General features: G+C 41.1%; 1 protein-coding gene across 2 annotated transcripts in view; it reads right to left on the bottom strand.

Annotated features, from left to right (window-relative positions):
* Window positions 1-14012, bottom strand: part of DCBLD1 (discoidin, CUB and LCCL domain containing 1) — a 64121-nt gene extending 50109 nt beyond the window's left edge. Inside the window, exon 1 of one of the 2 annotated variants that reach the window (XM_045188711.3) lies at window positions 13677-14012. In XM_045188711.3, coding sequence (XP_045044646.2) covers window positions 13677-13788 — 112 coding nt within the window. In that variant the 5' untranslated portion in view covers window positions 13789-14012. The remainder of the gene's footprint in view (window positions 1-13676) is intronic. The other variant, XM_024551834.4, reaches the window with a different exon arrangement.
* Between the last annotated feature and the right edge of the window lie 10395 nt (window positions 14013-24407).

Here is a 24407-nt window from a genome sequence, read left to right as displayed (position 1 = left end):
ATATACCCACGTTGTCATTAAAAACTCACGCCAGAGACAGCTAGGGACTTGGTATAATGCCGTTTCCATTTGAAGTTTTTCACAGTCAAGGGGAGAGGTATGTCATTCCTGAGAGTAGAGTGACAGGCCCAAAAACAGAGACACAGGCTGATTATCTGGTCTCTAAATGACTTGTGTGAATTGATGGATGTGATTCTACCTCTCAGCCTTTAACATCAGCTATTTGAGAGGTATGGATACACGAGGTGTTTTTAAAATAAGCTTAAAACAAATCCTAGGTGCTTGTCTACACAAGCCAAAGATCTATTTAGCCTACTGTAATTCCACTCACTAAGAAAGAGACACAATAACTTCCTTAAAAGACTATTTCCTTTCGATAACAAATCATGTTCCATTAACACAAAAGTGAAATTAAGATATACCCAGTACTGACTAAGCTCTGCCATACTACAGAACATGATTTAGGCATTAAAAGAAAACTTTTCACTGAATTACACCTATTTGAAAAGTATCTGGGTGAAGATAAATAAACAGTGGAAAATATCCTTAAGATTAATTAGTAACTAGTCCCTAAAAGAAGACAGCAGCCTTCAATTTTTTTTATTAAGACCTATAGTTAGAACACAGATTTTTTTATCCCAAATCCCAACCTAAGGAAGCACACATAGATACACATGCATAGATAACAAACGGAAGTCTAATGTTTGACTTTTTAAATTATATCTAATGCACTGGGACATTTCCTATTCTATTCCATTTCATTTTTTAATTACAAGCAAGCATGCTGGGTGTGTCAACTGAATTGATTTTATTGCCTACTAATAAGCCACAGCCTGCAATTTGGGCAATAGTGCTCTAAAATATAACAGAAGTAAAACCATTTCTAGAAACATGCTTTTATTACAGTTATATCCTTGTGCTTCTAATAATCAAGTTACAACAGGTCTCAACACAAACACAATTATCCATGCGCGGGTGTGAGAACATTTCTTCCCGTGTCTAAGAGCAAGTGCGCTCTTGATGACTACAGTCTTTTCAGCCACGAAGAGGAGCCCGCAATTATTACAGAGCTCTTTGTCTGAGGGTAAGGCGAACAGATTTCCTAAGGTATTACTAATTTCATCCTCAGCCAGACACTCTTACGGACTTTGCTCTTCTCCAGCGGCGCTGAACTTTCTTACTTTGTGTGTTCCCTGGAATGGGATGGAAAGACAAGGGCAGGAGGGCCTGAGTGACTGTGTGAAAATAAAAAGTCAGAAGTTATAATGATAAAACTTCAATTACTCAACATCTTTAGTTTTCCTGAAAGGAAAATGAAAACTCTGCTGAAAGATGTTCTAGCTATAGACTGAAACAGATGGCCAAGTTCCGAAAAACTGTTTAGAGTCTCTTCAAACCTTCTTCTCACCACAAAGAAAATAGATGCTAATCATATGACTAATCATCTCGTGAAGATAATAGCAATACCTTTGCCTCAACAAATGAAAGGCACCGAAGGGTCGAATGGGAGGAACCACAAGGGACTTGTTGTCAAGAGTAAACCCTTCTGTGTAAACCCTTCATACAATGTTTCCTATCAACTAAAAACACGACTTAAACTCAATCAGTTTGAATGTATGAACACAGGACAAATTTCAAGAGGTCCTATCCGCAACTCACTATGTAATGTGAGGCTGTATCCATCAATGTGCAAAGACAGCCACAATTTTACTGTTAGCATATTGAAAGGGACCATGGATACCCAATGGGAAAGAATCTCAAAATCTGGTTTAATGCTACTCTTTAATATGCTATATGTAAAACCAGTTAAAACTCTAAAGTTTTTGGTGACACTCCAGGTCTTGTGATTCCCACAGAAAGGGTTGTGGGTATGGGGGAAAGAGAGTTTGCACACCTCTCGTTTTTCTGATTTCGTAAATGTTTTTGTACTTGGGAGGTGACCGCAACGACGGCTCTCACACTGGGATCCCACACAGCCTTACCCAAGAATGGCCTCAGGCGAGTCTCTCCACCTCCCCAGGCTTCCACCCATCCTCTGTGATACCGAGACAAGGAGAGTGCCCAGCTCCCAGGGTTAGCATGAACACTCAGTGAGGTAATGATGGTTGAGTATTGAGCACATAGTAATAATTCAACATATTTTAATTATTGAATTAAAATATATTCATATAGTAATATATTTTAGCATATAGTAATAATTCCATATATTCTTTAAAATTTTTATTGTTATTCAGTTACAGTTGTATGCCTTTTCTCCACATCCCTCCACCCCACCCCAGCCAATCCCACCTCCCTCCCCCACCTCTACCCTCCCCCTTGATTTTGTCCCTGAGTCCTTTATAGTAGTTCCTGTAATCCCCTCTCCTCACTGTCCCCTCCCCACTCCCCCCTGGCTATTATTAGATTGTTCTTAACTTCAATGTCTCTGCATGGATGGAACTGGAGAGCATTATGCTAAGTGAAATAAGCCAGATGGTGAGGGACAAATATCATATGATCTCACCTTTAACTGGAACATAATCAACAGAAGAGAAAAGCAAACAAAATATAACCAGAGACATTGAAGTTAATAACAATCTAACAATAATTCCATATATTTTAATTGCTATTTCTATTTTAAAATATTATACATGAAAGTATCAAGAATATTGCTTTGAATTAGCCAACTTCCTCCAAATTTCATCAACCATTGGTTCTGTGAGCTTAAGTTACCCACTTAGCATGTATCTGTTTTCCTTATCTTTAAAATGCCCCACGATGCCTGAGTGTAGCAAAGAGGAATGAGTCTGTGTGTTAAGTGCTCTAAATGCCGGAAAGCCTAATTGCAATGGATGCCCTGCTATTTCCCAAGGGCACATTCATTGCTAAGCCAGCATCTCCCAGAGTGGGCATTGTGGACTCCTAACCTAAGTCCAAAAAGAAGTTTTACAGGAGGTCAAGTCCTCATCTCCAAAAGAGAGTTTGAGTTTCAGGTAAGTAAGGTTGCAGAATCCTACCTTTTTCTGCACCATAGGACATCTCAAAGTCCTTGCAGAGCACGGGGAAGCTCTAGCAGGGGATGCAGTTTGCAATATTCCCAGGGAACTCTTTCCTCAGAGGGCCCTTACCCAGGAGTTGTGTTCTGTGGGACACACTGTCCGGCTCTTGGGCTAGCCTCTCAAAAGGCTAGCAGATTCCATAACAGAGATTCCATAAAGGGGCTCCTGGGGTTAAAGACTGTACATGGAGAAGTGTACTTTGGCCTTTAGAGTTCTAAGAACAATACTGAAGTTGCATTACATGATTCTGATGTTCAAAAGCAAGATTTACAGTGTTGTTTTTAAGTCACAAGTGTTTGGGATCATTGCAACACATTAGACACATTGGATGGGAGAAGTTTCATAATTTCACAGATGAAAACTTAAGGAAAAAAAACTTGTTTGTACAGCAAAACAGGTCGAAGACAACTGTTTTATCTCTGTTGAATAGATGCTTAGGATAAGGAAGTCGGAGAAAAGTGGCTGCTGACCTTTCCTCCTAATGCCAGGATGTTGATGTAATGTCCAATCTGTGACTGTGAAGTTGAAGATAAATGGGAGAAGTCTTTCCTGTCCCTACAACGTGCTGTATTTCCTAATCTTGGTTTCATGTTAAACACGCATATCACCCTTACTCAGATAAACATAACTCAATATTGACTTTTCTCTCTGGAGTCCAAAAAATCCAATATAACCAAGTATAGACAAAGTTAACTTGAGTTCTAAAAGTTAAAACGGTAAGTAGTCTCTCTTTCGAACACAAGCGTGTTTTCACTTTCACAAAATACAGTTTTCAAAAAGTCAATAAGAACCAAAACAGTTATTGAAACAGGAAAAAAATCATAAAATTTTGAAAGAGATCTTACTAATCCTGAACATTTATCCAAGCATTTCTTGTAAAAGGTGACAGACACTACAAAGCGTTCTAAGGGCTTTACATTATCTTATTTAATCTTCAAGATGATCATATTTGACAGTTAATATTAGTTTCCTTTTTAAAATTATAAATATTTCATATGTATGTGTATGCATGGATGAGGAAAAGTAGGTTTACAGTCATAATATAAATAATACAATAATTAATAAATAATAATACAAGAATAAACTTTGTGTTTCACATACAACTATAACCCTACTTTGCCCACCCCTGTATATACACACATACACACATAAGATATACATATACACACAGTAATATCTCAAACATCCAACTATATACCCCATAGCTTATAAGATAGGATATTTCCAATAAATACAGTTGATGCCCGCAACACCCTTTCTTCATCACACATTCCTCCTGCTTTCCCTGTCGTGTGTGTGAGGAAGCTGAGGGTCTGAAACGCTGCGTAACTCAGCCCAGGGGTCTGGGCTGGCATCTGAACCTAGCCGGTCTGACCCTCGAGACCATGGAACTCAGTCACTGTGCTCTAAGGCTGCCATTGTCAAAGTCATCCTTCTTAGAGGTGAGGACACCGAGGCAGAGAGATTTCAGACACTGCCCGAGCTCACACTACTACTGAAAAGCACAACTGGTATTAAAACTCCCATTACATCAGTTTATTTACAGTCCTACCTTTTTGTCTCCAAATTAGCATGGGGAAAGTAGCCGTGGTTAATTTAGTTTCTTGTGAAACTTCGAGAAATTTTATCTCTCTCTTTTTAATTAAAGTAAGCACTTTTTACCAGACAATTAAGGGAATAGTTTAATGAGAAGTGACTATTTTACCTAGAGCAAAGGTGGTTCACTTTGCTTAGCATCGATGCGGCTCCTAAAAACTGCTCTGTGAGTGAAGCATTAAAGTGTTGCTTCTCCAACTTCAATGGGCACACTGATCACTTGGGGATTTTGTTAACATGCAAGGCCTGGAAATTCTGCATGCCCAAAGCTCTTGGTAATGACCATTCTGTTTGTCCCTTTAAGATATACTCTGAGTGGAAAGAGACTAAAAGTACCCTCATTTTTTATTGGGATCTTGCAGTGAATCTTTTTTGAAATTAAAAATCCTTGGGATAGCAGTTTTGTATAGTTTTATTTTGATATCTATTCCTAAAGTTGGAACATACCTAAATATTTTCAATTCTCCAACACTTATTTTCACATTAGATTTCATTTATAAGACTAGGACATGCAACAATATGTTTCAGGATATATATTTTAGCCAGGGTGTGATTTCTGACACCTGGACAAGAGCGTCAATTTAGGAATTATTCGAGCATACAGGGGAAAATACAAAGAAATAGGATGAGAGTGTTTGTGAATATACACGTATGTACCATATATAAAGAAAAAGCAATCAATGTTCATTGACTAGCAAACCTCAGTTGAGAGACATGGTATCTTATCATACATCCAAGGAAGCATGAAGTGTAAGATTTGAGAAAGAAAAAAGAAACCTTATAAAACTCATATCACATTCCACAATCCTGAAAATTGCACTGGCTTTGCACATTCCACATTCTGCATTGCTGAATATATCACAATCTGATAAAAACACATAGTTAGCTATTAATTGGAATTTGAAAGAAAAAGTCTTAATAGTTCAGTGGTGAATGTGATCACGTCTAAGAGAAATCAGACTGTTAATTTAGAAATGTATTGCATAAATTCATGTGTTTCTCCAAGGCTTCTTTTCTTTAACGTGATCTCAGCGGGACATGAACTTGCCTTGAAAACGAAGAGCAGGAGAGCACCCTAAGGCATTTAGAACTGGAGGACATGCACCCGCATCCCACTTGGACATACAATGTGAATGTGCCTGGGGTCAATGATTCCATCTCTCTAAATCCCAGTTCCCTCAATAGCTCTTAAAATTGTTGGCATTAAATTAGATACAAAAAACCCCCCACCTGGTAAATCAAAACATATGAAAATAGGTTCTTAAATTTTTTTTACATTCAAAAATCTGATTGGACATGCAACAATAATCGAAGGATGCTTAAACCATTGTGTGAAATGTTGATGAGGGACAGTATTTTTAATAAGAGTATTATCCCACAGATTACTTGCAGGAGGGGTAAGGGAACCAAGCCTGAAGTCACTGATCATCTTTAGCATCATTAAAAGTGGGGCAATAATAATAACAACAATAATATATGCATCTTGTGATACATTTAGCATTACATAGCACCAAAAACACTTAGCCTGAATCTAATCAAGTCTTTTGGTTTAACTCAGATTTATACAGGAATACAGATGCACCAAGTATAAGACACAACACACAGAAGCAGTCAGTCCAATTTAGGATGTGAGCTGTGTCATAGGACAACTGAAAGATTTCCTTGCAGGAAAATAAAACGTTTTTGGGTGGGGGTCAGTGTTAGATGAAAAGTGACTTAAGAGACATAAAAACTAACTGCAATTTGTGGACCTCGTTTGGATCTTCATTTATTCAAACCAATGGTCAAAAGACGCGTGGTTTAACTGGCAAAACATGAAGATATCACTATTAGTATTTTTAGGTGTGCTCACAGCATCGTGGTTAGGTAGGAAACTGTTGAGAGATGCGGATGAAATATTTAGTGAAGAAATGCCAGGTATTTTAAATACCTGAGAAGAAAAACTGTGTGTCTGTTAGATCTTTATAGTGGAGCACAGCAACTGTTGTCAAGAGGATGAAAAAGGAGAAAGAAGACAAAGAGGAAAGAAAAGGGTATTTCCTACCTAAAAGGCTACAAGGTCTCAAAAGATTTTTAGACCCTTGGGCTAGGAGTAACAGCAGGTTCCAGCCATTTCTCTATCTGTAGAGTTAAGCTATCTTCTATTTTAGTCTCTTGGAAAAGCAGGGACTTCCTAGGAAGGAACAAAAGCAAATCTTGGTCCATGTAATTCTCAAAATAAGCAATCTCCTCTCTAAACTCCTGAGAGAAGCAGCAATTCAATAAACAGATCTCATGTTCCAGTGGTCCCATGGGCTAATAAATCTCAAAAGTGTCCTTCTTTGGGCTAAAATCTACTACATTTCAATCTGATGTAAATTTGTTTTTGTGAAATGCAATAAAAAGGCTGAATTAAATCTAGTCAGCCCTCTTAAAAATTAAGAGGGACCCAAGAAGTTGTTTACATATTTTCCCTGAAGGAAATTTTATGCATTAGTAATTCAAATATCACTGAACTTCATAAGTTTTAATATCTGTTGGCCTTGTTCTTTGTCAGAAATAATAGTGAAATAAAGTTTTGTTTTCCTTTTTTCAAGAATAGAGTGCTCCATAGAGCACTCCAAACTTTACCTACATAAAGTTTGTAGGTAATATCATTACCTACAAACTTTAGGTACACCCACCAAACCCACCCAGTAATGAACTGGAACCGCATAGTGCTGGTTTCCAAGGATTTCAATTTTGTGATGAAAGAAAAGAAAGACTGTTCTTTGCCCTTCCAGTAAAATATAAATATGCTGAATACTGAATTAAAAGGCTACAGATAGTGGTTGTAATTTGAGTTACAAAATGCTGAATATAGCCCTGGCTGGTGTGGCTCAGTTGTTTAGGCATCACCCCGCAAACCAAAAGGTCGCAGGTTCGATTTGAGGTCAGGGCACAAGCCTAGGTTGCGGGTTTGGTCCCTGGTTGGGCAGCATACAGACAACAACCAATCAATGTTTCTCTCTCACATCAATGTTTCTCTCCTTCTCTTTTTCCCTCCCTTCCCCTCTCAGTGTAAAAAAAAGGGGGGGGGGCTGAATATAAAAACAAATGTAGTTCTCAGTAAAGAAACTGCAAACAGTTTAATCAGCTAAAGGATGACCCCTTTAAATGCAAATTAAAAATCTCAACCAGGAAGGGCCAAGAAATGCACATTACCTTTCTAATACTTAGTGCATTTAAAGTTAACTCAATATTTTTCTCAAATAAAATACAGATGAGCAAATTACTTCTGACTTCATAAGCAAGGAAGACTTATTTGGATCACACAAAAGACAAGAATCTTGGTAAGACTCACAGCTAATTGGGCAAAACAAAATTTCTCCTTTTATACTGGATATTCCTCAGTCTCAATAAATTACTTGAAAATGAATTCTTGGTTTATCTGAAGGCTAACTGTAAAAATAAATATAAACTTGGAATTTTTTCCAACTAGTATGGTGAAAAGCTTTTCATAAAATGTTAAGTTCAAAAAAAAAGCAGAATATAAAAGCATGTAGTCACTACACAGTGGAGTATCCAGGTATTAGTTTTTGTTGTTGTATTTATACCTTACACATATTATATACCTATATATTAGGTGTATCTATATCTATATATTAGATATATATAATATTTAGTAAAATATATTTGTCTACCTATATTTACTAGAAGCAAATAGTAGACAGTAGATGGTATATACATGTGTGTGTATTTGTTTATTTGTTGTGGGGATATACAGTTGTGTGTGTGTACATATGTGCCAAAAATGTGTCCTTAGTGGTTCTCTGTATAACATATTCTTTGCAGGATTCTGATACATTGGATCAATATCATTTGTCAATACCCTGCTTGTTACACAGCTACTCTGCCTGGTAAGCATGAAGGAAGAGCTTTGGGAAAGCAGACAGGAGAGAAATCTCCATCCGAAAAGAAATTTATTCTTTTTCTAAAAAAGTTCCAATGTAACTTTATAAAAAGGGAGACATGAGATAACATGGGACCAATTAGCTTTTACCTTGTTTCAATGTTCTTTGCAGCCTTTCCTACAAAAAAATCCATCTCACTTAAAATTCTCATATACAATACCCAAGAAATTTCTGCAAAGATAGGATATACTTTCATACAGCATGTAGCTGCCAAGGACATAGTTCATGAAAACTAGGTTAATAGATCAAACAGAAATGGTGGCAGGAAGTAGTCAAGGCATATATGACATTATGGCTTAATAGAGTGCTAATGTCACAAATGTCTAAACACTGTCCCCAAATGATCTTCAAGGTGAAAGAGGTCCCAGATGGCCTCAGTGTACAAGCATCTGCAGATCTCAGGGACCCACTGGCCCACCTGGTTCAAATCAGTACACCACCTGCTCCTCTATTCTTAAGAACGCCAGTGCGTGCCTCAGGGTAGCTTTCCAGGTACAGACTGGAGGGGAGGCCCAGAGACTCCCCGACTCTATCGGAGTTGAATTTAGTCATTTTCTTGAATACATGCACAGTGTTTCCTAAGACATCACAATAGTCATGTATGCAATTTCTCTTTAAATAACTTATAGAATAGTACCCTTCACCTCATTCTCTCAAACCTCAGCCACAGCATTCCTGTGCTACCTCAGGAAATAGTTACCTGAAGCTCGTCATCTACCAGGCACTGTACCAGGTACAGGGGGTGACTAAAAAAGAATCCATTTTGTCTCTACTCTCTCCCATTCCACTCCCCACCTCCCCAAACCCACGCCTGCAAAATAAAACCCCTTCTTTTCAACTCCCCCTGAAAGTCGAGGTTGGTAGTTGGTTCCAGATTCGTACTAAGGCTCACAGTTAAAATTTATTTCCATATTGGGTTAGAAAACACCATCCCATCTGCATCATTTAAGTCTCTCCCACTCTCTCGCCCCAAGGCAAACAACAATTTTTTAAAAAATATATACAAAGCAGAGAATGAACATCTGGAAGATGATATCAATATGACTTTTCAGTTGCAAAAAGGGAAAATTACTCCTAGTCAAATGAAAAAAAAAGCAATCTGAAAGTCTGGCAATACTTTTCCTTCCTTCCTCAGTGCCAGTCTTTGAATATAGCAGAATGAATTTAACATATTCCTCTATGTTAAATTCTTATTTGCAGACTTCTTATTTACAAACAATAGTTTGACTAGACATATAATGTCATTACAGGTTTTGATTCTTAGCTAGAGTCAGCCCCAAGTCTTTAACAACCGGGCAGCAACTGAGTTTTCACTGCCTTCTTATCCCTGAGCCCCTACCACCTACCCCTGAGCACCCATCCCTACAGAGTGCCCATCCTGTGCCGGCCACTGTTCAAACTAAAAAGCTCTTCATGGGCCTTGTGATCTTGTAAGGGTAATACAAACAAATTAAATAAAAGTACAAGTTATACACTGTTGGAAAAGGATAAATGCTCTAGAGAAAACTGAAAGCAGAGAAGGGAATGTGAAATTCTGGGGATGGCGAGTGGGCTACAGGTGGTCAGGGATATCCTTCCCAAGAAGGCAATGTCTGAACAAAAACTGAAGGCAGTGGACTGTATATTTTGGGCAAGACACTTCCGGGCAGAGGGAGCAGCACATGCAAAGGCTCTGAGTGTGAAGGGTGCCTGATACCTTTGAGAAATAGCAAGTAAGCCAGCATGGCTGTGAGTATGGGTGAGTATGCTGGAGAATGAGGTCCAAGAGGCAGTGGGGAGAGGCAGAACAAAGGGGCCCTACATATCTGTCACATTAATAGCAATCCTAGTAATGAACAGTAGTGAATTGTAAGGCATTTGGTGTTTACTGAGCTTTTACTATGTGCTAAATGCAATTCCAGATGGGTTATGTGTATTACCTCCTTAAAAATGTAGAACAGTTGGTTCTTCTGCAGTAGGTCCAAAACTCTATAGAAAGGTTTCCCTGGAAATGCTTTTGTTTTTCTGCCCTAACATGACTAAAACCTTTGCTAAAAGATGCAATTAATTTAACTTCCTTATAAATCTTTAAAATAAAAACATAATTCACCCTGGCTGGTGTGGCTCAGTAGATTGAATGTGGCCTATGAACCAAGGGGTTGTCAGTTCGATTCCCAGTCAGGGCACATGCCTGGGTTGCTGGCCAGGTCCCTGGTAGGGGGTATGTGAGAGGCAACCACACACTGATGTTTCTCTCCCTCTCTTCTTCTCTCCCTTCCCCTCTCTCTAAAAATAAATAAATAAAGTCTTTAAAAATAAATAAATATAAACATGATTCTTTGTAAATGTCATATGTCTTGCTTATTTTCATGCTATGGGTTTTTTTAAACATGATTTTCAAGTCCAAGTCAGTACCACAAGGTTAAAGGGATCAATTTATGTGATGAAAAGTTAATAGATACAGTTTGGGACACTATTCAGAGTTCAAACCCTGCTTTAATAACATCCTTTGATTTGTTTAATGAATCCTTTAACATCAAGTCTTTCTTTTCTGAAATATGTGGTGTAACTTAATGTTCAAGTGTTACAAATCATATCTACTAGAGCCAAACGATATGGAACATATTGTTCTTCTGGCATGTTCCCTTCTTTCTGCTGTACTTCATTTAGAAGGCATCCTTGCAAACAGAAAGCACGCCAAGAGAGCTAGCTGGGCTTATTAAACAAAATTAATTAGTGGAAGCACCAGATGTCCGATCATAAAGAATTTCAGTAAACTTTTATTACTTAGTTTTCCTTAATTAGAAAATTTGAAAATACCTCCTAAACACACCAAAAAAAAAGATTGTTCACTTTAACCCAAGGAACATTGATTGCACGCCCTGTCAGGTGCTAGGAAGATGAATACAATCCTAGTCGCTCCCCCTGGGAATTTAGTCTACGCGCTGATAGGATCTCAGACCTTGGAGATGAAGAGAAGTTTGGGCAAGTGCACACAATGATACAGACGGTGCCAGATTGAACTTGTGCTTACTTTTTAAGAAGTCGCTCACCAAAAACAGCAGATATCAGCTTAAGAAGAGAACTTCTAATATTCTAATATTAAATTGTCTACAGCACAGATGGTAGCACTTTATCATAATCCTAACATTATAAAATGTTTCTACCATCTCAAAGCTGATTGGAATCAGAATTACCTGGGGGAACTTATGAAAAGCACATTTTCCCAGGCCCCACCCTTTGGAAATTCTGATTCACAATATTGTGCTGGGGCTTTACAAAGCTTTGGGAGAGAGTGGTGATCTTTGGGGGAGGCAAGAAGTGCCAGACTAAGCTGACTCCAAGAACAATGAAGGTAAAACGTAATAAATGGTGTCTTCTCGCCAAAAAACACACTGTTATGCGAGGCTGCTCTCTGATCTTCTAAACACTGAGAACACTTAATGTCACTGGTAACATCATCCAACCGCATAGCCAGCAGCATGTCTCACAACCTAAAACGGGGGTGCATACTTCAGTTTATGAAAACTGAAAAATAAGTGACTAAGGGCTATTTAGGAAAATCACACGTGAGAAATTTCCAAAAATCACTGACTATGCCTCTTCACGCAAGAGGTATCAGAACTGGGGTTCTTAGACTTTTTTTCTCCAGTAAATGCTCCAAATCTATATTTAACTTTCTTTGTGATTGAACACCCACACTTTTATTGGCTCTCTTAACATCCTAAATATATAGGATGTTTCATGGAAATTCAAATGACAATTTCTTCTTTCCTTGAGTCATCCGCAGCAGTCCAAATTTGAGGCTCAGAAAGAATCTGAGCAATCACCCTTGTCGGCGGAGAACTGCTCTACAAAGTACGCAGTCAACAGCCTGGACCAACCTGCACTTCGTTAGGGAAGATGGGCAACAGTTTCGGCGGGATTAGTACAGAGACACAATGTTGGATTGGTCACAGACGTGCAGTATGAAACGCACATCTTCAAACAGGAACTTGGGAAACATTTTTAATGCTTGAAACGCCCATGACAAAAAATCCCACATATTTATCAAAATTTTATACTATTGCCTATTCTGCTACAGTGGTTAAGACAGATCTCATCTAAACCTGAGCCTTAAAAAATAGAAATTGGTATGTCAGCAAACTTAGTAACCACTACCACCAACATCCTGAGTATAAATGTTTCAGGTTGGAAATGGATACATTGTTCAGTGATGGAAAAAAAAGCATTGGGTTAAGTTTTGATTCTTGACTCATTAGAAAACACGGGGTGGAGGAGCTGTCAAAGTATTCTGGACAGATTTACTGCTACGTACTAACCGCTGTTGCAGAGGGCAGAAGTAGAGGAGGAGGGGACCAAGAACTTTAAAAACTCCGCAGAAAGCTGCCCCTTGCTATCAAAAGAACTAATTAGCAAGGATTTGCGTAAACTGGTAAACGGTTTACTGATATAATCTGGTGGAAATGCAGACGTAAACTCAGTGTGGGTTAATTAGGTCCAACTTGAAGCCAAGGATCAGGTCCAGAGAAAGACTAGCCTGGTTGGGGGTTGACTCGCTCTTACTCCCAGGAAGCAGCTCAGCCACTTGAACCCGACTCGGGTGCAGACAGCACACTCGGGAGGGGAGGAGGCACGGCCCGCCAACCTCCCGCAAACGTTTCCCGACTCTGCGGTACGAGCCGAAAGCGTACAGGCTGGGGATTCCAGCCGCGCCGGGGGAAAGGCAGCAGGGAGGGCCCGGCGGTCCGATCGCTGAGCAGCTTGGTCCAAAGGACGCTGGAGAGCAGCGTCCACGTTTACGACTCTCCCCCGAGGCGGCAGGGGTCGTCCGCTCGCGACCCCGGAGCCCTGCCACTTCCCACCGCGCCGGTGGGGTCAGGAAGTCTGCAAACTAAGTGGGGCTGCGAAGAGGGAAGTGGGGAAGCGCCAGTGGATTCTCTCGTTTGAGGGGCAAAGGCGATTGGGGGTGGGGTGACGGGCAGCGATCCGAAGGCAGCAACTTAGTTTTACTCGAGCTGCCGCCGGCCAAATAGAGCAGGACCCCGCGGGGTGCAGACTGGACCCCGACTTCCTCCCGCGTTCCGTCCCTCCAGGCCCAGCCCGCCGCCCACGGGCGCGCTCCACTCACCCTGCTCCTCCGCCTGCAACCGGAGCGGGGCGGAGACCGCGAGCAGCAGGGCCAGGAGGCCGCCCCGGGCAGCCGCCGCCAGCGCGCAGCCGCCGCGGACGCCGGCCACCATAGCCCCGCCAGTCGCCAGCTCTGCAGGCTTGGCCTCCCCTCGGCGGGCGCGGCGCCGCGGCTGCCCCGGCCGCACCGCCTCCTCCGCGGCCGAGCGCGGGCCCGGGACTGGGCAGACCGGCCGCCCGGCACCGAATCCCGTTGGGGCGGCCGGCCGGGGCCGCCGGGGGCGTCTCCCGCCCCGCCCCGCCCCGCTCAGCCCCGCGCGCCGGCCCCCGAAGGAGGAAGTCCAGCTCCCCGGCAGCCGCCGTCGGAGAGCCGGGAGGCGCTCCAGGAGCTCTGGGCTTTCACTATCCCTTCTTCCTCTGTTCCTTCTCCTCCAGTGCACTTGAACCTGGGAGCACGGAGGTCACCTGGCCGTGACACCTGCCCCGAGGTGCGCTGTGTCGGGGTCCTCCCCAAAGTGCCTAAGAGCACCGTGAGTGCGCCAGAAAAAGGTGGGCACGCCCCTGAGGGATTCGGAACGTGACGGAAGGATCAAAATGATGACAATTAAGATCTAATTCAAGTCCATTCATTCAAAGTTAAGATCCAGCACCGTGCTGCCAGGCGCCCTGCCGTTTGCAATCGGTGCCGCGAAGAGTGCTAGTGAAGCACATTCCAGGGGATTTGATTAGATGGCAGTTGAGGAGACGGGGGCGGGGATCACCCAGGAAAGACCTTTTAAAAAGTGACATCTAAGCTGAGAACCTGAGGGTGAGTGGGACTTGGCGGGGGGTGGGGGTTTGGACAGAAGAACAGACGCGGTGTGCCAAGGACCTGAGGGAGGAGAGGGCCAGCCAGGCTGGCTGCAACAGGTGGTGCAAGACCAGATGCGGAAGCCCCAGCGCAGAGCTTGGGCCGGCCAGAACGAGGACGGACTGGGAGGCCACCTCAAAGATGTCTAACTTGATCCTTAGAGAATGGGCAGCCACAGAAGGTTCACAGAGAGGAGTGACAAGATCTGACTGGGCAGGAGTTTGGAGAAGGGCAACTTGAAAGTGGAGAATTACAAAGTTATTGGGAGAGGGCAACTTGAAAATGGAGAATTACAAAGTTATCGAATGGGGGAGTGGCAGTGAAAATGAACAAGAAGAGACTAAATATATATTTTAAAGACTCCCAGATGTCTCCTGCAGCTTGCAATCCTCCTGTGCTTTCTCCACTTGCTACCTAACACAATGTCTCTGGGTGCCTGCAGTTTTCCTGGCTAACATGCAGCCAAGGTTACACCTGTGTGTGCAGAGAGAAGGAAGTATTGGAGGGGGGGTGGGGAACAATAGCCCTTCCCAGGTCAAATACTGACCTGTCACGTACTGTTTGGATGCCTGAATAGATTCCTTTCATACATGCATTCCTTTTTTTTTCTACTTTTTTACTAAATAAAAACACTATTAAAATCCCAAATGAGATTGTCTTTGGGACTGTGCTTTCTTGGAAGCAGCAAAATTTAGAGGAAAGAACTTGGGCTTCATAAATAAGGTTTATCCAAGTCTGATTCCTGCATCAGCCACTGATGGGGATTGATTCTCTCCAGGCCTCGCTTTCTTTGGAGAGGTACCCAATAATAGTAGATTTATCCTTGTATTGAAAGTAGATTCACACCCATGAAAATACTGAATACTCTCACATACAAAACATAAAAGGATACTTCAATATATTAAATCACTTCCTAACTCCAGCCCTCCCTGTTTCTCCATTCTCTTTATTCTTTCTAAGAAGGTGAGTGTGGGCAGGTGCTGTTGGCCTCTCGGTGTGGCTCTGTAGATTATGCATGAAGAAAGACAATAAGAGCATTGATTCCTAGTGAGGAATTCACAGGACAAGGCAGGTGGGTTCCCAGGGTTGACCTTTTCCATTTCAGATAATACCTGATAGGGATGAAGTGATCTATTCTACACCAGAACCCTGAGCCAGAACAGGGGAGAGTTTTAGGATCTGGTAACTATGAGAAAACAAAAAGGTAAGCTGGAGCCTAGAGGTTTTATTGTGCCATTTTTCCCTTGGAAAATCAAAGAAACTCTAGTTGAAAGCATAGTAAAAGAAGATTATGAGACTTCCAGCGAAGATGGAGGTGTGGGTAGACACGCTTCACCTTGCACAACCACAGAGAGAACTACAACTAAACCTCAAAACAACACCCAGAACTGTCAGAAAATCAAACTGTATGGGAGCTGACAACCAAGGATTTAAAGAAGTCACATTCATTCGGACAGTTGGGAGAGGCAGATTCGCAGAGACGGGCAGAGAGGCGAGGAGATGCGGTGTGGCATGGAGTGGCAGAACAGGCAGTCCCACATTCTATAAAAATTGGGATAAAAATTGGGAGGGATACCTTGGGAGTGAGGATCCCAGGCCCAGGTCAGACCTCACAGCCCAGGGTTCCAGTGCCAGGAAGATACATCCCCATAACTTCTGGCTGTGAAAACCAGTGGGGGTTGGGGAGGCAGAAGAAACTGCAGGATTCTCAGCAGACTCCACTTAAAGGGCCAGCACAGTCTTAGAACATATGTGAACCTACCCACTCTGGGAGTCAGCATCAGGGCAACAGCTGGAAGGGCATCAGATGCATATGGGGAGTAGGTAAAATGACTGGAAATGGGGCAAGTGCCAAACAAACCTCCAGAAGCCAGGGACCAGCACTGTCTTCTCTCTGAGCCCTCCCCAACCCCCACAGAGCCACAAAGCAGTGAAGCAGGTTGTCTGGCCCTGGTAATTACCTAGGCTCCACCCCACACAATTTACAGGTGCCTTTTCTACAGTAGGCCATGCTAACACAGGGAGTCAAAGCAGCTCTGCCTAATACCAAGAAGCAAACACAGGGAGGCTGCCAAATTGAGGAGACAAAGAAACATGGCCCAAATGAAAGAACAGAACAAGACCCCAGAAAAAGAACAAAAGAAAATGGGGATAACCAACCCATCAGATGCAGAGTTCAAAACACTGGAGATCAGGATGCTCAAAGAACTCACTGAGTATGGCAACAGCATAAAGAAACGAAGGTTACAGTAAGTGAAATAAAGAAAAATCTACAGGGAACCAACAGTGAAAGGGAGGAAGCTGGGATCAAATCAACAATTTGGAGCATGAGGAAGAAACAAGCATTCAACAAGAATGGCAAGAAGAAAACAGAATTCAAAAAGATGAGGACAGTATAAGGAGCCTCAGGACATCTCCAAACACACCAACATCTGAATTATAGGGATGCCAGAAGAGGTAAAGCAAGAAATTGAAACTTGAAAAGATAATGAAAGAAAACATCCCTAATTTGGTGAAGGAAATAGACATATGAGTCCAGGAAGCACAGAGAGTCCCAAATAAGTTGGACCCAAAGAGGACCACACCAAGACACATCATAATTAAAATGCCAAAGGTTATAGATAAAGAGAGAATCTTAAAACCAGCAAAAGAAAAGCAGAGAGTTACTTTATGGGAGTTCCCATAAGACTATCAGCTAATTTCTCAAAAGAAACTTTATAGTCAAGAAGGGACTGGCAAGAAATATTCAAAGTGATGAAAAAGCAAGGACCTACAATCTAGATTACTCTATCCAACAAAGCCATTATTTAGAATGGAAGGGCAGATAAAGTGCTTCCCAGACAAGATAAAGCTAAAGGGGTTTATCATCACCAAGCCATTATTACATGAAATGTTAAAGGGACTTACTTATTTAAGAAAAAGAAGATCAAACCTATGAACATTAAAATGCCAACAAATTCACAACTATCAACAACTGAATTAAACAAACAAACAAAAAACAAGGGAAACAACCAGAACAGGAACAGAATCATAAATATGGAGATAATTTGGTGGGTAATCAACTGGGAGGGGCAAGAGGGAGAGTGGGGGAAAAGGTGCAGGGATTAAGAAGCATAGATAGTAGGTACAAAATAGACATGGTGATAGGAAATGGAGAAGCCAAAGAACTTATATGCACGACCCATGGACATGAACTTAGAGGGGGGATTGCTGGAGGGCAGGGGGGTACTGGGCAGAGAGAGCAAAGGGGGAAAAATTGGGACAACTGTAATAGCATAATTGATAAAATATATTAAAAAAGAAAGATATGAAAATATAGCAGTTATCAATATATTATGTATATAATAAAATAAATAAGCCAGATTGAAGTGATGTATTGTAATTCAACCACATAGATTTTTATGTTGAGCCTGTGTACCTGTTTTATTCTTGAAAAGATTTCATTTAATTTCTGTGCTTCAGTGCCTATGAGACCTTAAAACTTTACATTAATTAAAATTTTTCATTAAGAGATTATGTAATTTTTCATTAGAAATTAGAATTGGATCCATCCACAACATGTCACATACTAAGATTCAAGAACTGCTTATCACATAGAACATCTTTCTGGAAGTGTCTCTCACAAGGCTATTTCACATTTAAACCCACCCCTTACTTATCATCCAGTCTTTCCTTATTTTGCATATCTTACTGCAATTTATGCTTATATTTTGCTAGCTCTTCTATAAAACTAGAAAACAGTTGCTCAGGGCGGCCTTGTTTCATATATAAAATATGTATTCTGTATTGCTTAGGTAAGACAGAATTTAAACAGAACTGCAAGCCTAGTGTTATGCTACAGTAGTTATCTTTAGATTGTGTGGTTCCGTTTGACAACCTAATTAATTGTATCTTTAACATTTAGTAATGCTGACTGTTAGTCTAGGAAAAAGACCAAATGAGGTATAAGTCTGAATCCCTTATCACTGTCTACTTCCTGAATAGTCTCCCTTTTCCAGTTCAACTCGTAAATGTATTTTAAACATTTTCTATATGTGAAACAATGTGATGGAGATACACCGAAAGCAAATACAGGTACTCCTCTCTCTCCTTCACTTGTGATCTAATAATAGAATTACGAGAAAAGTAATATGGGTTGATAAGAACAATGATAAAAGTCCAGGTTGTTATGGAGTCACAGAGGAAGGACAGAGAACTGGATTTCGAAAGCCTGAGAGGGTGTGGGAGGGTGCAGATGGTAATTAGGAGGGAAATAAGGTTTGTCAGATGAGGAGAACAACTTGTGAGAAAGGTCCGAAGTAGAAATCACAGGGTGCTTGTAGGAATTGAGCCTAATTCATGGGGGCAGGAACAGTGAGCTTGAGACAGGAGTGGGAGCCTGAAGGCAGAGTGGGAGGCAGGGGCAGGATCCCAGGTCATGGGAGGTGAGGACAGTGGAGGAACTTGTTCACATTTGCCTTTTAGAAAGACCCCTCTGGCTGTAGGGCAGGGAATGGATTGGAAAGAGGGGACAGGGGAGCTAATTAAGAGTTCGTGGCAATACTCCATAACTGGAGATACTGCACCTCCCCTCCTGTACTCAAAGTCGGGGGGGGTGTCCCTGGACCAGCAGTATCTGCAATACCTGGGAACTTCCTAGAAATGCAGACTGCTGTCCCCCACCCCTGCTAGGGCCTAGGAACCAGAACCTGCCTTTAAATAAGATCCCTAGGTCAAGGTAAAGCCACGGTAGGTCTGAGAGATAGTGGGTAAAAACATAGACATGACTGGGTCTTGGGGTACAGACAGTGGGAAAGAAGAAAGTTTAACTTTTGAAATCAACAGCCAAAATAATTTATATCACCCATGTTACTTCCCCATCCCTAACGTATAAGAAATTTTCAAAAACTTTGGCTGCTGCTGTTTATTAGTTAGCTGTGTCTTCTAAGATCCAGCAGGAATTCTTCAATGTTATCATTCATTATGGCCAGATCTCACCTTCTGGTCCCTTTTCTGTGACCCCAGAAACTTGATGTTTGTCAGTGCGCTTGACGTTGGGGATACTGCTCCATGACTAACTTAATTACAGAGGTATTTAAACCAGCATCAGTGCCAATGTATTAATTAACAACGAGAACTATAAAACGGTGAATATTGTCTTTAACCTTTAAACAATGTTGGAAGCTAGAATCCATCAGATTCTAGGTGAACATAAAAAGAAAAACAAGGTGGATTATTCGGCCAGTTCTAATGTCTGAAGGCAACAAAGTAAGAGTGCTAGAGCCTTTCCACCCTTCACAACTATTAAAGTAAAAATGCATTCTGACACATTAGAATGGTAAGGAAGACTTTATTTGGGAACAGTACAATAGGTGTCAAGACTGGCAATAGGGGAAATAGATCAGGCTTAACTCTAACTACAGGAAAAACCGCTGAGGATTTTTTAGGCAAGGGTTGGAGTAAGTGGGGAGGATTCTTCCTGAAGACAGAAGGACTTAAACATTAAAGGTGAAGGACAAGGAACTTGACCAGATATCAAGGGTGATCTGATCAAAGGTAGGGTATTCTCTCTAAACTGATTTAGCAGGGTTCTTGCTAAAATTGGACTAAGAATTTACTTCCCTTGCCTACGGGGTCAAATTCATAAAATCCTCTATAAGACCAAGGTCCATAAGTTTAGTACCTATGTTTTTTTCTATGTATTTTGTTTGTTTTAAGTCTTATATTTAGGTCTTTGATACATTTTGAATTAGTTTTTGTGTGTGGTGACAAATAGCAGTCTAGTTTCATTCTCTTGCATGTGGCTTTCCAATCTTCCGAGCACAATTTATTGAAGAGGCTTCCTCTTCTCCATTGTTTGTTTTTGGTTCCCTTGTTAACAATGATTTGCCCATATACATGCGGGTTCTATCTGGCTTCCACTTCTGTTCCATTTGTCCGTGTGCCTGTTTTTCTGCCAATACCGTGCTGTTTTGATTGCCTCTTCATAGTATGATTCGAAGTCTGAGAAAGTGATACCTCTGGCTTTGTTCTTTTTTCTCAGGATTGCTTTGGCTGCAGGGCTTGGTGGTTCCATACAAATTTGATGATTTTTTTGTTCTATTTATTTTTAAAATGCCTTTGGGATTTTGATAAGGATTGCATCAAATCTGTATATTGCTCTAGGTTAAATGGCCATTTTAGCTATGTTGATTCTTCCAATCCATGAACATGGAGTAGCTCTCCATTCTTTTGCATCTTCTTCAATTTCTTTTTAATAATGTCTTGTAGTTTTCACTGTATGGGTCCTTTACATCATTTGTGAAGTTTATTCCTAGGTATTTTATACTTTTTGTTGCAATTGCAACTGGAATTTTGTTTTTATTTCTCTTTTTTTTGGAATTTTATTGTCATTATACAGTAGTGATTTTCAACTTGTGTGCTGCAAAAATTTTTAAACATGCAATACTTGACTATTTAGTCAGGGACACTGACTTCTTTACCCTTAGATTGTCAAATTTGAAAAAGTGACAACAGCTAACACAACGGTTAACACAACAATAGCCCTCTGGTATGAATGCCTGTCTTGAACCCTAACCCTATACAGGTCACATAATAAAGTTGCATCTTTTGGGTTATGTCACATAATAACATTGCATCTGATTGGTTAACTCTTGGTATCAGAAATCCTTATATACAAGTATAGACGCCTAATTTTTTAAAAAGTCACTTTGGAGCAAAAAGGGTAGGTAATTACCATTTTGGTAAATCAATCAAAATTATATCTATTTTTGTCAGATCAAAAAATATATATAATGCATTTTTTGGTGTTCCACAGAACTCTAGTAATTAGTTTGTGTGTGCCATGAGATTTTAAAAAGTTGAAAATCACCATTACACAGGAATACAGTGGACTTTTATACATTGATTTTGTATCCTGCAAATTTACTTTATTTGTTTATTGTTTCTAATTGTTTTCTGGTAGAGTCTTTAGGGTTTCCTATATAAAGAATCATGCTATCTGCGAAAAGTGACAATTTTTAGATGAATAGAACTTTATCAAACTGAAAAAACTCCTGTACAACAAAAGAAACCATCAACAAAACAAATAGGTAACGAGCCAGATGGGAGAAGATATTTTCAAACAATATTTCTGATAAGGGGCTAATATGCTAAATATATAAAGAACTCATACAACTCAACACCAAAAACCCCTAACAATACAATTAAAAATGAGCAGAGAACCTGAACAGATACTTCTCTCAAGAAGACATACAAGTGACCAATTGATACATGAAAAGATGTTCAACTTCCCTAGCTATAAGAGAAATGCAAATCAAAATCAAAATAGACACCTCACACCTGTTAGAATGGCTGTTATCAACAAGACAAGACATAACAAATGTTAGAATTCTAAGTTGTAGAGGAAAAAGGAGCCCTCATTCACTGCTGGTGGGAATATAAACTGGTACAGCCACTATGGAAAACAGTATGGAGGTTTCAGAAAAATTAACAGTAGAGTTACCATGTAGCCCAGCAATCCCTCTTCTGGTTATCCACCTGAAAATTTTGAAAACATTTATTTGTAAAGAAACATTTATTGCAGTATTATTTGTGGTGGCCAAGGTCTGGAAACAACAAAAGTGTCCTTCCATGGATGTTTAGATAGAAAGATGTGGTATGTGTGTACTATGGAATGCTACTCAGTTGTAAGAAAAGATGAAATACTGCCATTTACAACAACCTGGCTCCTTTCCACCCTCTAACTTTGTGTGAGAGTGAGAGGAAGGGGACACACCAAGTGTGGACTGCTGGAGGAGAGTTCCAGGCTTTGCTGTCATCAGAGTTCCCAGAGACTTGGGTCATTTGCCTGGGGAAGAAGTAGCGGAGGGAACTTGGAAGCTCACTTCCTTCTAGTGGGCCGAGCCAGGGTTATTACACTCTGGGAAAATCCTCCTGGAATCCCAAGAGTCCTTAATAGGTGTCATTCAGAACCTCCAGGTAAAGGGGGAGAGCCCTCCACCTCACTCATAACAACCACCAACTATTGACCTGAGTGTTGGAATCAGACCCAGAGCTGAATCTCAGGCTCAGCTAACAGGCCCCAGTGCCTCCCTGTTTCCCTTTGGCTACTCCATCTGAGCCTAAAACCCAGCAGGGAGGAAGAGCTGGAGAGAGAGATTGGGAGCAAGCGGGTAACTAACTCTCTCCTTCTTAAATAAATAAGCTCCCTGCAGAGAGTACCATAGGGGAGAGGAAGCCGTAGGGCGAAGGGCAGAGAGCTGCAAGGCTGAAATTGACCTTTAGAACTTTAGGCTATGACTACTGAGATTCAAGCCGATGGATCTCAGAGCTGGGGAAGCTGAGAAAAAGGATAGAAGAAAGGAGCAACGCGCAGCACAGCCCACCCTTGTCCCCAAACTCTTATGCTCTTGTGCTATATGGGACAGGAGGAATGTTCTTGCACAAGGAGTCAAGGAGAACTGAGTCTGTTCCTAGCTCCACAAACTCTGTGTCCTGGTGCAAGTTGCTCTCCCTCTTTGGGCCTTAGTTTACTCCTCTCTGCAGGGAGGAGGCTAACTGGACTGGATTGGCTTAAACATCCAGGATGCTGTCTTGATACTAATTGAGCCACTGGGGAAGTGGAGGTGATCTGCTGGCATCTCTGGGAAACATTATTGGAAGCTTAAAACATTAAACAAAAACTTTCAGGTAGAGGTGGCTCCCGTCCTCTGGCCTCCCCATGTGACCCTCAGGTATTAGGGCTGAGGCCTGAGGGTTTCAAAGAACAGGTATGTGGTGTGGATGCAGTGAGAGCAGAGCACCCCTGAAGGCATGCATGAACACTCTCAGTGAGGAAAGTCCTGACGCCCGAGACAAATGACGGCTGTCCCGTCAAAAGCCTGGTGCATTTCTCTCCACTTCTACTAGGAGATTAGGGTCTGTTTTCATCTTCTTCGTTCTTCTTGCATCCCTGTGTGATTTGACTTTATAGTTTGAAGAAAACAAAGACCATTGTAGCCACCAGTCCATTTAAACAGGAGATGCATTTTTTTTTTTTTTAAGTAACAGAATAGATGCTACAGCAAGAATATCTTGGCAGTGGGGTCTGGCCTTTCCTAAGGTCCCTTCAGCCCTTCTACACACAGTGGTTTGTAAATTCCATAACAGCTTATCAACTCGTATCCTGATAAATGTCTCGAATGCTGAGACTCAATGAAGTTTAAAATTAAAAGTCCGCATGATGAGTAAGAAATGAGACTACTCCTATTAAAAACTATTATCCACTTTTCTTCTCTAAAGACTTTTACCTCCTACCTTCCCAAGCTTTATCTCAAGAAAAGGTTCTCATTCAGTTAAATACGTGATGGATTGAATTTCAGTTTGTTTGAAAGACAGGCTTTGCCTTTCCAAAGAAGACATTTTTCATTTTCTCTTAATGTTTGTGTCATATGACTTTAAATAAAATTCATGGCTCCATACCACAAAGAGATCACCAAAAGCCAGACAAAAAAGAGATAAAAATCTTGACATCAACAAGTTGGGTAATCTTTGTTAGTACAGAACTTTCTAAGTAAATAGAGAGCCATTTATGTGTTTCATTCTGAACTCTTTATTTAGACAACAATTCTCTTAGTTAATGGGATTTTTATTTGAATAGAGAACATACAGTTAGGAGGTTGAGAAGCAGGTTATAAGGCATCCGGAAGACTTGACACCTTACTAACAGACCTCCTATTGGAAGCCAGGCAGTAGGTAATATAAAATCATCTACTTAGTGGGGATGTTGGGTAACAGGAAGTCACCTGCAATGTGGAAGGGAATGGAGACTGGAGCAGCCATCATGGACAATGACTTGTCAGTGCTGAATCAAATTAGGTACCCACAGCTCTGAGATCTGGCCAGGACCATAAGGGGCCACGC

Source organism: Desmodus rotundus, chromosome 11, assembly GCF_022682495.2.
Source record: "Desmodus rotundus isolate HL8 chromosome 11, HLdesRot8A.1, whole genome shotgun sequence".
In the NCBI taxonomy this organism is placed as follows: Eukaryota; Metazoa; Chordata; class Mammalia; order Chiroptera; family Phyllostomidae; genus Desmodus; species Desmodus rotundus.
This window is presented reverse-complemented; position numbering and strand designations above follow the sequence as displayed.